The sequence below is a fragment of the Chlamydotis macqueenii genome, chromosome 16 (assembly GCF_036417535.1).
Source record: "Chlamydotis macqueenii isolate bChlMac1 chromosome 16, bChlMac1.mat, whole genome shotgun sequence".
NCBI lineage: Eukaryota > Metazoa > Chordata > Aves > Otidiformes > Otididae > Chlamydotis > Chlamydotis macqueenii.
In genome coordinates this window covers 3,659,631-3,671,899 of record NC_141571.1, presented here as the reverse complement: position 1 = coordinate 3,671,899, position 12,269 = coordinate 3,659,631, and the positions used below count along the sequence as shown (strand labels likewise).

General features: G+C 40.7%; 1 protein-coding gene across 2 annotated transcripts in view; it reads right to left on the bottom strand.

Annotated features, from left to right (window-relative positions):
- The window catches only part of PTPRT (protein tyrosine phosphatase receptor type T), a 444,344-nt gene that overhangs the window by 149,067 nt on the left and 283,008 nt on the right, over positions 1-12,269 (bottom strand). For both annotated transcript variants that reach the window (XM_086760452.1, XM_086760451.1), the window contains exons 8-9: positions 2,394-2,690; positions 947-1,056 (exon numbers count right to left, since the gene is read on the bottom strand). In XM_086760452.1, the coding sequence (XP_086616578.1) occupies positions 947-1,056; positions 2,394-2,690 (407 nt within the window). The remainder of the gene's footprint in view (positions 1-946; positions 1,057-2,393; positions 2,691-12,269) is intronic.

Sequence of the window (12,269 nt, the reverse complement as noted above, 5' to 3'; positions counted from 1 at the left end):
CAGCATAAAAGAGAAAGCAAAAAAAGTGATTCTTGTCCCTCTGTATCAGACCATGCTGCACAAGCCCACAGTGAGGATTTTTACCATATTATCACCATAAAAGGAATTTTTTTTTCACTTTTTCTAATCTTACTGTTGCAAATGCTGAACGCATACACTGAAACACGCTCAGTCATCATTGGTGCACCGCTTTCCAATATTTAATAAAAATGCCTCTACTTTCTCTTGTACAACTGTCTCCCATTTCACATGATCCTCTAAATCAGTCCTCTTTCTACATTCCTTTTCCTCATGTTTGGATGTACATGACATTATGGATGCAGTTTCACCAAAAGCACATGACAACAGTAACACTTCTGTACTTTAACAAGAAGCATCAGCTCTAGAATCACATCGAATTTTTTTTTTTGAGCCCACAAAGGATGGTTAGTGGTCATGGTATGACCTGCTGTATATTTTGTTTGGGGGTGGGGAAAGTGGTTGGGCTAGATTAGGTGTATCATTGAAACATTCAAGATCAGCACAGTAAGATTTAATGGCTACATTCTGCTGAGATTGGCAGGAAACATGATGACTATCAGAAAGACAGAGATTAATTAGTTAGAGTATTTAGGTATAAAAACTAACAGAAGTTTATCACAAGAAAAAAAAAAAAAGAAAGAAAACAGACCTTGGAGATACTGCAGAAGAAAAAAAGGATGGGAATTGAACACCCGAGATACATGGCTCTCATTTTGCCACAAATATCGGTAAAGAAATCTTTTCTCTTTTTTTGAGCTGGAAAACTTTTTCAGTGACAGCAGCAGACTATCTTGAAAATTCTTATCTATTTTCATCAGGCTTCTTTTAGCACCTGCTGAAATCTCTCAGAGCTCAGGATTGGCTTAAACACATACGAAAAGGGCCCTGTGGCATGTACTCCTTGACAACAATCTGTTCTCCTCACCTCATAGAGTGTAATGACGCCATTTGTCTCATTTGGAGGCTTCCACTGAACATAGATCTTCTCTTCAAAAGGTCCTCCCTGGATGGATTCCAAGGGAATGGGTCCAGGAACTACAAGGGGAAAACAAAAAATTAAAAAAAAAAAAAAATAAAAAAAGCTGTGTTAGAAGCTACCATCAGCTCCAGTTGCACACACACCAGAAGACACCAAGAGGCCATCAGACTGGAAGTTCAGAGCTGAAAATAAACCAAATAAAATTAAAAAAAAAACCCAAACCTCAAGGCACTACCATAACACCAAGGTACTAGAAATATCAAAGGCCTATTCTCAGCCTTTGGTTCAAATAAAAAACTCTAATCTAACCAATAAGTGATAAATAAAATCAGAATCCATGAAAATATGAAACTAATTTCAGTACATACTTATTCCAGTGCAGCACAGCATCAGTGGGGAATTTAATTTGTCCTTCTCTGCACCACAACAGCAAAGCTCTATCCACCTAAACAGCCAGACTGGCACAGAGATGCTACTGGGCTGCACACCTTTATCAATATGAAAGATTGATTTTCTTAGGAAAGGAACAATGTAAGATTTGTATTTCATTGTGGCTACAAGGCCAGCTAAAAAATCCACCTACTCAAGCAAAATTTTAATGCTGTGGAAGATAACTAAATGCACTCCCAAGCCTGTCTGATAAAAAACCCTGTTCATTTTTCTGAAAGATCTGCCATGCTCTGATGTCCCCCCATATGATATACTGTACTGCAAGAGCTACTTCCAGCTGAGAGAAACTCAGGACATCAACTCCTTAACAGCTCTGGCAGAGGGAGAACTCTTCTTTTTAACACATTAGGACACAGCTTGTAGTCTATAAGAGTCCTTGGTCTGAAATAGCTCAAGGTGGGATAACACCACTTCAAAGCTTTCCATCAGTACTTCTGGAAAACAGTTCTCTTGTATCAAGAACATAAGAGTCAGCACCAAAGCAATTTAGCTTCCAAGACGTATAAAAAACGCTACGTCCAGAAGACCAGCATTAAGAAAAGCTACACTCTGGAAAGGACGGTATTATACATATTTTTGGAATGCTGATGTGAAGGCACAAGAAAAATCAACGAACGCCAGGATTAGATTTGCCGATATGATAAAGGAAGCTGCTCTGTAGGTCCTGGGTAGCTTAGAACACAACTTGTATAGAATTAAACCTACTGCTGCTCAGTAACTGCTCAGACTGGCGCTTGCCACTTCCAAACCCTTCAGGGAGCCCTGCCCTTTCAAGAACAGGGCTGTGAAATGGAAATTTACACCTACAAATTTTACTTGCATAACACACACTGTCAGAGAAGCCATTTGTAAGTCTAATGGGACAGAGGGTTATGTTGTTGTTTACAACTTGAAAATATTTGTCTTCCCCAAAAAACAAGCAAGCAAACCCAACACAACTTACCATCTTCCTCAGTCTGCACAACCAGCTCCTCGCTTTCCATTCTGCCCTCCGGATTAGAGAGGGCCAACCTCAGCCGAATGGTCATGAAGGGCCGAAGACCTCGCAAGGTGTAGTGAGAAGAAGTTTGGATGAGTTCCTCTGCCTCAAATTTTTGCTGGTTAAACACATACTGGTACTGGACGGTGAGATTGTAGCTGTGGCAGCGGGTCACTGCGTAACCAAAGGGCTCCCACTGCAACGTCAGCTGCCGGGAGCGAATATCAACAACTTCTACGTTCTGTGGCCCATGGACAGGATCTGTGAAGCAAGATTAAAAAAAAAGAATTGTCACTAAAATAAGTCAGTCATCCATTAATACGCCTCCTTCCATATTGCCAGAGTATCTAACTACTTCACAACTCTGAATGTTCTTGTCTTTACAACGTAAAATGCTAGCTAAATTAACGTCAGCTCCATAAATGTATTCTGGCTCCTAAATACCCTGAAAATCCCATCACAGGACCCTGAACATTGGTCATGCTCCTTATTCCTGTGAAACCTCACTGAATCCAACAATAGCAGCATGATTCTCATCAGCTAAGTAGTGTGAAAGTCACACTTTCCTCACTCTTACAAAAAAAAAAAAAAAAAGTTAAAAAAAGGTAATTGATGGTCTACTTGAAAGTGCCTAAATATCTTTGTGAGAACACTCCTAAGTTATGCAAATACACAGGAAATGGCTGCCAGAGAAGGAATGAACCCAAGTCTCCCAGCTTTCAATTTAGCTGCATAGCCCCTACCCCCTCCTGCCGACGCTAAACCCATTCTGCTCAGACGCTAAAGCACAAGAGTGTAAGAATCAAAATTAAGAACCTGACCATTAGACTTTCAACTTCCCAGTGCTACAACCCCTCAATTTTTTAAACTCTTGAACATTTTGGTAATGGGGCACATGAGCAGATCATACCATTCCTTGAGTAAGTCTTCTGAGTCATCTCAACCTTGTGCCAATAAAACTTGTCTTTCAGATCGTACCCATGCCTTGGCCACACCAAAGCCTCATTGCTTTTTATTATTCTTTCTACAGTAGCTGAGTGAGGTACAGTTTGAATATTCATGCGTAGGAATAATTTTCACCTGCTGTTCCTTAATTTATTTTTAACAGCATAACTCAAACGCTCTGACTAGAGACTGCCCTTTATATAAAATATAAATGCATGCACTGCTAGACAGGCAGATATAAAGAATGAAGGATGAGCGAGTAAAATCAGTGTCTGAGATATGTCAGATGGTAATAACACTACACATGTCATAGTTGGTTTATCTGACATTTCTTCTACTTGTGCAGCCTGTTTGCTTTTTTGCTCAATACATAGTTAAGCAAGGTAATTACAAAATACATAATTTAACCTAAAGTTTTTTGATTTATAGCACAATTCAGTGCTTCACCCACTTCTCATGTTCTCTCATGATTTCAACCTATGAAAGGAACAGAATATTTTCATGGGAAAAAAAAAGTTGCAAGGACTAGTTACACTTCTTAAAGTGGAGAAAAAGTCTTCTAGTAATTCTTGAAAGTAAAGCACACAGCAGCATAAGCAAATGCACAAGAAAATACACTACAACAACCAGCATATTCCATATTACTTCTAAAAAACTCTAGTGACTGGTAATGGGAAAATAGCTACTTCTGAAACGAACCAAATTCAGATTTTTTTTATATAGATACACACACACACATTTTAAAATGTGACGGATATTAAAGGACCATGGGCCTAAAGCTAGCAACTGGTTTAGGATTCCATAAGTCATGGCATTCCCTTAGAAAACATATCTTAAATGAGATTCTTCAGTCCTCTGTGTGTCAAAAAAACCCCAGAATTTAGAAATTAGTAAGTTTGTATGCATAAATATCCACATCTATACTTAGGTGATAACCATTCCTTTTTAAAAAAAAATCCATGAAAAGAACACTCCTGTAGAGTAATTGTACAGATAAACAAGCCAAGCAAAAGAACGGTTCTGCAAAATATTTCAGCCTCTGAAACTGTAAAGGTAAGCACAAGCCTCACTCTAAGATACATCCAAAGGAAAGAAAACCAAAAGCAGATGCAGATGCTTGTCCTTCTGAACTCTCCACTACACCAAGCGATCAACTCCAGACCCCAACCCAGGCTGAGATATGGCAAAAACATTTCATGCCAAGACAACAACGCAGCTGAAGATGGCAATCAACCTCCATATGTTAATGCTATACTGTTGGTTTGCTTTTTTTAAATTACTGTTATTTTGTTTAAGTCAGTCATGCTATGGAATGAGTTGGTAATTAGAGGGTGTTTGGTTTATCGATGTCAGATGTGCTGACTTTATCAGTGGGAAAGGAACAACTCTGATTCAGCATCATCTCACCAAGCCATATGTCCAAAACCTGGACTGTGGAAGATGACCTGCATTTTTTTTAGCTTGCCTTCTCATCTTGTTCACATTTGCCCTTTCCTTTCTTACTCAAAACTTTAAATATTGGAAGCTGCATTATATCAACCAGTTTCTAATTCTACTGAAAATTTTACCATAAATTGTCTAAGATACATTTTGAGGCTTTTCTTTAGATTTCCAACACTATTCTTTCAAGAGAGTAACCGTCCTATTGGCCACGGGTGACTTTGAGTTACGAAGTCAGGAATTAAAATACAGATTCCAAACATAGTCCATACCCCACTGCACAATCACAGAACGTACCGTATTCTCCCAAGGCTGATAATCCTAAAATGTGAGATACTGCAGTGAGAAAATGAGATCCCAGTGCTGTAGTTCACAGCAAAAGCAGGAAGGAGATGCAGGTTTCAGAAATACCCACAGCCTGAGGAGCCTCTGACAGCAGGTGGAGAGACTTGACATCCAATGCCCTTCCAGATTTTTGAGCAAAGGGAGAATAAAAAAGTAAAAACTATTTAAACTTTAGGTTCAGAGAGGAAGAAACCAAACTGGAATTAAATCAACAGATAGAGGCTGGACCTAGAAAGCTTTATATTCACTCTGGATCTCTTCTGTTGGTTTCAATTTCCTTTTTCTGGAAACTGAGACTATGTAATTTTGAAAATGTTCTCCTGTTGCCACACTGATTTCCTCTGCAGCGTAAGCCATTGAAACTCATTTTCAAAGATGAGATTTTGTAGTGCTGTTTTTAAAGGACAGTCGTCCTACTACCTTCTCCATTTAATTCCTTCCACAGTTTAGTTTTGTAAGCATACAATCTCAAAAGGTCTGTCATACATTTCCCCAGGATTCCACTGTCAATCATCCGTTTTTCATTATGCCGTAGTGACTTACTTTCCCCAAAAAGAAAAAAGAACACTAAAAATGTTCATAATTGATCTACAATCCCCTAGCACCGGTGAGTATTTGAAACTGGACAAATTGCTCTATTTTTATATTCTTGGAATTATTGCTTCCAAATAAGGCAAGAAAAAACTTAAAAATTATTAACTTTGCACTTGGCTGGTGAAAGAAAAGCTGCTAATATGTACAACAACCTCAGCTGCACAAAAATATCTATGAAAGGAAGATAGAAACAGACTGGCCCAATTTGAATACTTAAGAGATTAGATAGAAAAATACACTGGTGTAACTGGCATTAACCAAAGTAAAATTATCTAAATGTTCTGAAACCTTGGAAAAACGAAAGGAAATTCTTGAGAAGCAGGAGTAATGAAACAGCTGCCACTGATCTATGAAAACTAGTCCTGAACCCATGCAAAAAAAAAATTGCAGTCTCTAGGGTTGCACTGTACAAACGGTATACTTTTATTTCAGCGTGGTTGAACTATTAATTACATTTTGAAAGTTCACATCAGAACCAAGGACTGAACAATATTTTTAAACACTGCATCTCCCACCAATGCTCCCATACCTGTCATTACTCTGGTAGCTGCTGCAAACAGCAGAATGGGAACGTTTCTGAAGCACTTGTGATGTACAAGTGGCCCAAACAGAAACCAACTCTCCCAGTGACCCTTCAGCTGTGCTCTCAGTCCTTAACCCAGGTAACCAGGCATCTGTGACCCACCAGTGACCTGCAACGTTCACAGATGCATTTTCTGCTACCACAATTCTACAGAAAAGTTGATTTTTATGGCTGGTTTTGCTCTTTCCTTATTGAGTGCTACAGATCTCGTTTTGTTCACTAGTCTTCTTGCTCAAGGTGAGGTGTAGAAAGGCAAAGGTGGATTTAGACTATTAATAACAATTGTCTCTGCTTTACACCATTCCATCAAGAGAAGAGCAGAGAGGAAAGGAAGCAACGGTGAAGCACTGGGGTTCGAACACAAAGCTCAAGTTGAGCAGTGAAGTTAAATGGAGACAATCAGCTGCTGCCCCCCAGGTTAACTACCTGCTGCAGGAGCCTAATTGCAAGAAATTGTTGCCATCGGTAAAGACATGACATTGAGCAGAAGATGTCTGTACCTGTCTGAGGGCCAATGCCCATGTCTCCTGACCCTGCAGAGGGCAGGAAGCAGAGTTCATTAGCAGTGCAGGTGTCCACTGATTAAATTCTGTTTCCCAGCAGTAGGTTACAGAGACTGAGAATGCACAAAGGGAAGAAAAATGAGCGTGACAGGTGCAGCAGCTTTCTGTTGAGTCCTGAATTGATGTCTTCAGATCAAGAAAAACAAGGAAAACAGGTGTGAGTGATTCCTGCCTTCTCCTCTACACACCCAACAGCCAGTCACTCCAGTCAGAGCAGGCTAATAAACATCTGGGCATCCCAGTAAAGTCCCCACCCCTTCCTCCTTGGCAGACTGAGAGGAGATATGATGATGACTGGGTGCACTGGTAGTTGACAGTAAGACCAAAACTTAGAATCATAGAATCACAGAATGGTTAGGGTTGGAAGGGACCTTTCAAGGGTCATCCAGTCCAACCCCCCTGCCAGGAGCAGGGACATCCCCAACCAGATCAGGTTGCTCAGAGCCTCATCCAGCCTGGCCTTGAACGTTTCCAGAGATGGGGCCTCCACCACCTTTCTGGGCAACCTGTTCCAGTGTTCTATAACTCGCATCATAAAAAATTTTTTCCTAATTTCCAATCTAAATCTACCCCCCACGATTTTAAAACCATTACCCCTCGTCCTATTGCAACAGGCCCTACTAAACAGCCTCTCCCCATCTTTCCTGCAGGCCCCCTTGAGGTACTGGAAGACCGCTATCAGGTCTCCCCGGAGCCTCCTCTTCTCCAGGCTGAACAGCCCCAGCTCTCTCAGCCTGGCCTCATAAGAGAGGTGCTCCAGCCCTTTTATCATTTTCGTGGCCCTCCTCTGGACCTTCTCCAACTGGTCCATGTCCTTCTTGTGTTGGGGGCTCCAGAACTGGACAGGTACTCCAGGTGGGGTCTCACCAGGGCAGAGTAGAGGGGCAGAATCACCTCCCTCAACCTGCTGACCACGCTTCTCTTGATGCAGCCCAGGATGCGGTTGGCCTTCTGGGCCGCAAGGGCGCATTGCCTGCTCATGTTGAGCTTCTCATCCACCAGCACTCCCATGTCCTTCTCCTTAGGGCTGCTCTCAATCCATTCCCTGCCCAGCCTGTATTTGTGCCTGGGATTGCCATGACCCAGGTGCAGGACCTTGCACTTGGCCTGGTTGAACTTCATGAGGTTGGCACGGGCCCACCTCTCCAGCCTGTCAAGGTCCCTCTGGATGGCATCCCTCCCTTCCAGCGTGTCGACGGCACCACACAACTTGGTGTCGTCGGCGAACTTGCTGAGGGTGCACTCTATCCCACTGTCCATGGCGCCGACAAAGATGTTGAACAGGGCCAGTTCTCCCAACTCCCAGCATGATACAACTTCTCTCTGTGACCCAGAAAATATTTAAATTCATTTTAATTCACAGAATATACATTTGGTAGTATTACAGAATGGTTGAGAATTTCACAGAATATTTCACCCCCACAACAAAACGAGACAGCGGCCACTTTTCACACAACAGCAAATCAGCAGTTAGGCTGTTCCCTTTGTGTTCTTCAAAGACATTGTTCTCACTCCACAGATGGAAAAACAAAGTCATTTGTCTGACAATGATTTTACTCCAAGTATTAGATCAGAGCTGAAGCCTTCTCCATCTCGCCTTTATTCCGTATTCCTCCTCCTCCTCTAATTTCCACAGGACTAAGTCAGTCTAGGGAAATATACCTACTGTCAAAAAATGTAGCAAGATAAACAGAGCAAAAGCATTCAAGTAGTTTGCCTTAAGTGCACAATTCAAGTGTGTGTGACTGTTCAGGATAAACCAACCAACTTTACAGTCCGTGCTGTTCATCTCCTCAAAGAGATTCTGACAGAGGAGCTGTTCCATAAACACCTTGCATATCCACGTCCTATACGTGGACGTTTTAGAATGACGGACAACTCCGTCCATCCCTGAAGTGCACCACGTCTTTCTGTGACAGAGTTCCTCTGCTGAGCGTCACATCTCACACAGCCGCTGCCCATCACATTTCGGTGCCTTCCAAGACTGAATGTGGTACCAATGCCTTTTCAGACATGACAGACAAAAATACTGGTTAAACATGGTTCACTTGTCTTTCAATACCGTAAAAGTGTTTTGGCTTTGCCCTTTTCTGCAGAAAGAACAACTCCCTAATATTTGGACCTAATTTTTTTTTTTTTTTTAAAAAAAAAAAACACTTCAGATTTCGTCACTGGTCTAAAGACACTACAGACCAAGCTGAAAGCAGGCAATTATACAGAAAGGCATATTCTGAGAAAAGACTTGTAACAGAGAAAAGAAGAAAAAAAAAAAAAAAAAAAAGGAGAGAGACTGATACAATAAAATCAGAGAACAAACAACTCTGTTGAGATACCTACAATCAACTAAACCCCAGTCACACACAAAGAAATAGGTGTCATTACAGCTGATGAACTAAAATAGGCTATCTTATGGCATTCTCTGAGCAATGAGGAAGGACGAGCCCTGCCACACAGAATCTATTATAACAGAAAGATGAAAAGTCAGATAATGGAGTCTGTGCTTAGATGAGCCAGGGACTGAGCTCTCTCAACAGTTAACACCATCATTTTACTTCAGTTCACAGCACATTTTCTTCATTTTTTTGGTTGATCTAGTTTTGTTTCAGTTGCAAATTGTACTCTGAATTCTGTACCGAAAGAAACCTAATACTTCAAAAAAAAAAAAAAAAAAAAAAAAGGAAAAATATTTGATACATTACAAAACCCATTAAATATCCTGTGATCTCATTGTCCAAGCTTGTTTAAAAAAAAAAAAAAAAAAATCAACCAAAATGCCTTTAAACTGAGCCCAGATCTATCCAACGTTTGATTCACTCAGTGGACCTTTCAATTTTTTACAGAACGTGCCCATCACAGTCACTGACTAAAAGCCCACATGCTGGCACGTACCCAAGGCGGCACGAAAAGCTACGCGTGCCAGCGTGCGGGACCGCAACCTGACGGCGTAGGCTGCTTCCGACGCCTGCCATGGCTCTACCTACCTGTGCCGGCTCCAGCTCACACCCAGAGCTGAGCTGCCAAACCTTCACTTGTAAACAACTTCAAGATAATTAAGCACTGCTTTTTAAAAAAGGGTTTACTAGCACCTGTTTAAGTGGAATTTTTTTCCCATTATATGATGAAATGGTAAAATGAAAGCTTTCTTCCTCTAGTACCTAAAACTGTTGTTCCCTACCAAACTTAAAAATAACAACTTAAACCAACAATAAAAGGTAATTACTGGTTTTATTAAAAACATCTATCATGGACACACATAGCAGTGGTATTCCACGGCCAGGAACAAAATTTACATTATTGAGCATTTTGATGACTAAATACAAAAGCATAATTAAATATGCTAATGAAAGTGAGATTACAAAGCAGGTAAACCACTTGTTTTCTGTCAAACAAAAGTAAAACACATTTTTTATGAGTGTATTTTATTATGTATAAATAAAATATTTAAGTGTTTGTTTTACTATTGCGCATGTGCATTTATTTTTATTACCTCTTCTTGGGTATATTTCTGCTCTTATCTTCAAATGGAATACGTGGCAGAGATTAGAGTAACATATAAGCTAGTTCCTGACAAAATATAAATTATCTCTGTAAAAATAAATAAGGTAATCAAAACCATAGGTAAAATAGAGGGTGACTCTCCAAAGTCACAGGTCTGTGGAACCATTCTGAGCAGCAGAGGAAAAGCATCGCTCCTGCAGATAGGCTTTCCCTCATCTGTAGCTGTGGTTTACTTTTATATCTGGGCAATCTGCAAGATAAATTCTCTGTGTTCTTTCAGAATCCTGTCTCTCAACAATAAAAATTAAAGTTAAAATTTCCAGTTTAACTCCTAGATACAGCAGAAGGAGCTGTTGGTTGACAAAACACTGGCTTTGCAGGCACCGTTGAAATATCCTGCTTGCCCTACGCCACTTGCAGCTTGTCCATTTTCTCAGGATTCTACAGCAGCAGCAACTCCCTTTTTCACCAGTTATGGGTAGTCATGCATGAGGAATCTCTGTATGATAGGGACTAGCAAATTCCCTGTACCAGGTGACATCTAAAGGGATTCTCTCTCCACAGTATGTCACATTAGAAGAAGATTGCGTGATTACTTAGAGCAAAGAATATGTCACAACCATAAGAATGAGGTTAGACAGCTGGGGAGTCCTCAGGAGCAGGCAGTTGGAAATTCAGCTAGAAAAGAGGACAGAGACTGTAACTCTATGTCAACCAGTTTATTTTCCCAGTTATTCCCTTAACTAGACCAAGAGGCTTCCAAACTCCTGCAGCTGAGAACTGGTTGCCATGTATTCCAGAAACACCTTTTTAGACAGGATCCAGATCTAACTCATGACTAGCTGTTTACTTCTAATTTCACGCTCATGTCTTCCTTGCACCAGGGTGCTGAAGTCAGCAACGCCATGCCATTAACGCCACCGATGATTAGCTCTTGCATGAATATACATATTTGAACAAACATTCATTTCCAAACGCTATAGACACTCTTTGGGATAGTGGAGGACAAAGAAAAGTTTGCTCTGAACAAAATCAATGCACTGCATTTAGCCCAATAATTGCCCTTTTCCTAGGGTATGATTGCACTTTTAGCTCAAACAAAAATAAATCAGAATAACTTTACACCCAAGGAAAGCACAAGGAGAGCAGAATGCGAGGGGCAGGACCAGCACTTCTCTAAGACCATTTACACCTGATCAGCATGCCACTAAGAAAATACTCTTACAGGATTTCAATGCAGGCATTATATATGAGAAAATAAAGATAAACCAGCTCTTCAGAAACACTGTCAAGCCTATAAAGAGCATAGCTTCTAACACAGCTGAGACTCAGTGTAATCTGGACATACAGGCCATAGTGTCAGGATTACAGCAGCCTTGTTAATACCCTCCAACACACAGTTTTTAGAAGTCTAATTGAAATCCAAGTCTTTCTTTTAGCCCAAGTATACCTTTTTAAACTCAGCAGCCGCCTTTTTTTTTCCCTTAAATTCAGCTCTATTAATTGCCTGCTCAGAAAATGACTCAATTCTAAATTATTCCAAATTGTTCCTAATGCCTGTAATCTCTCTGCTGCCGCACGGCCCCATCATACGACTACAGGTTTCTATTATCAGACATGCTCGGGGTTTGTTCAGCGTTTCATGCTCTGCGCTGCAGGAGGCATGAATCTGCAACAGCCAAGGCACTACTGCTACAGGAAGGCTAAGGGGTTGGTGAACTCTACACTAGGTTCACAGTAGAGCTGATTTTATCCAGGAAAATCCCTCAGGGGAGCTACAGATCGCTTGCTTCACAAACTTTGAGGAACTTTGGTTTCAAACTTTATTAAAAAAAAAAAAAAAAAAAAAAAAGGAGACAACCACCAAGCAGA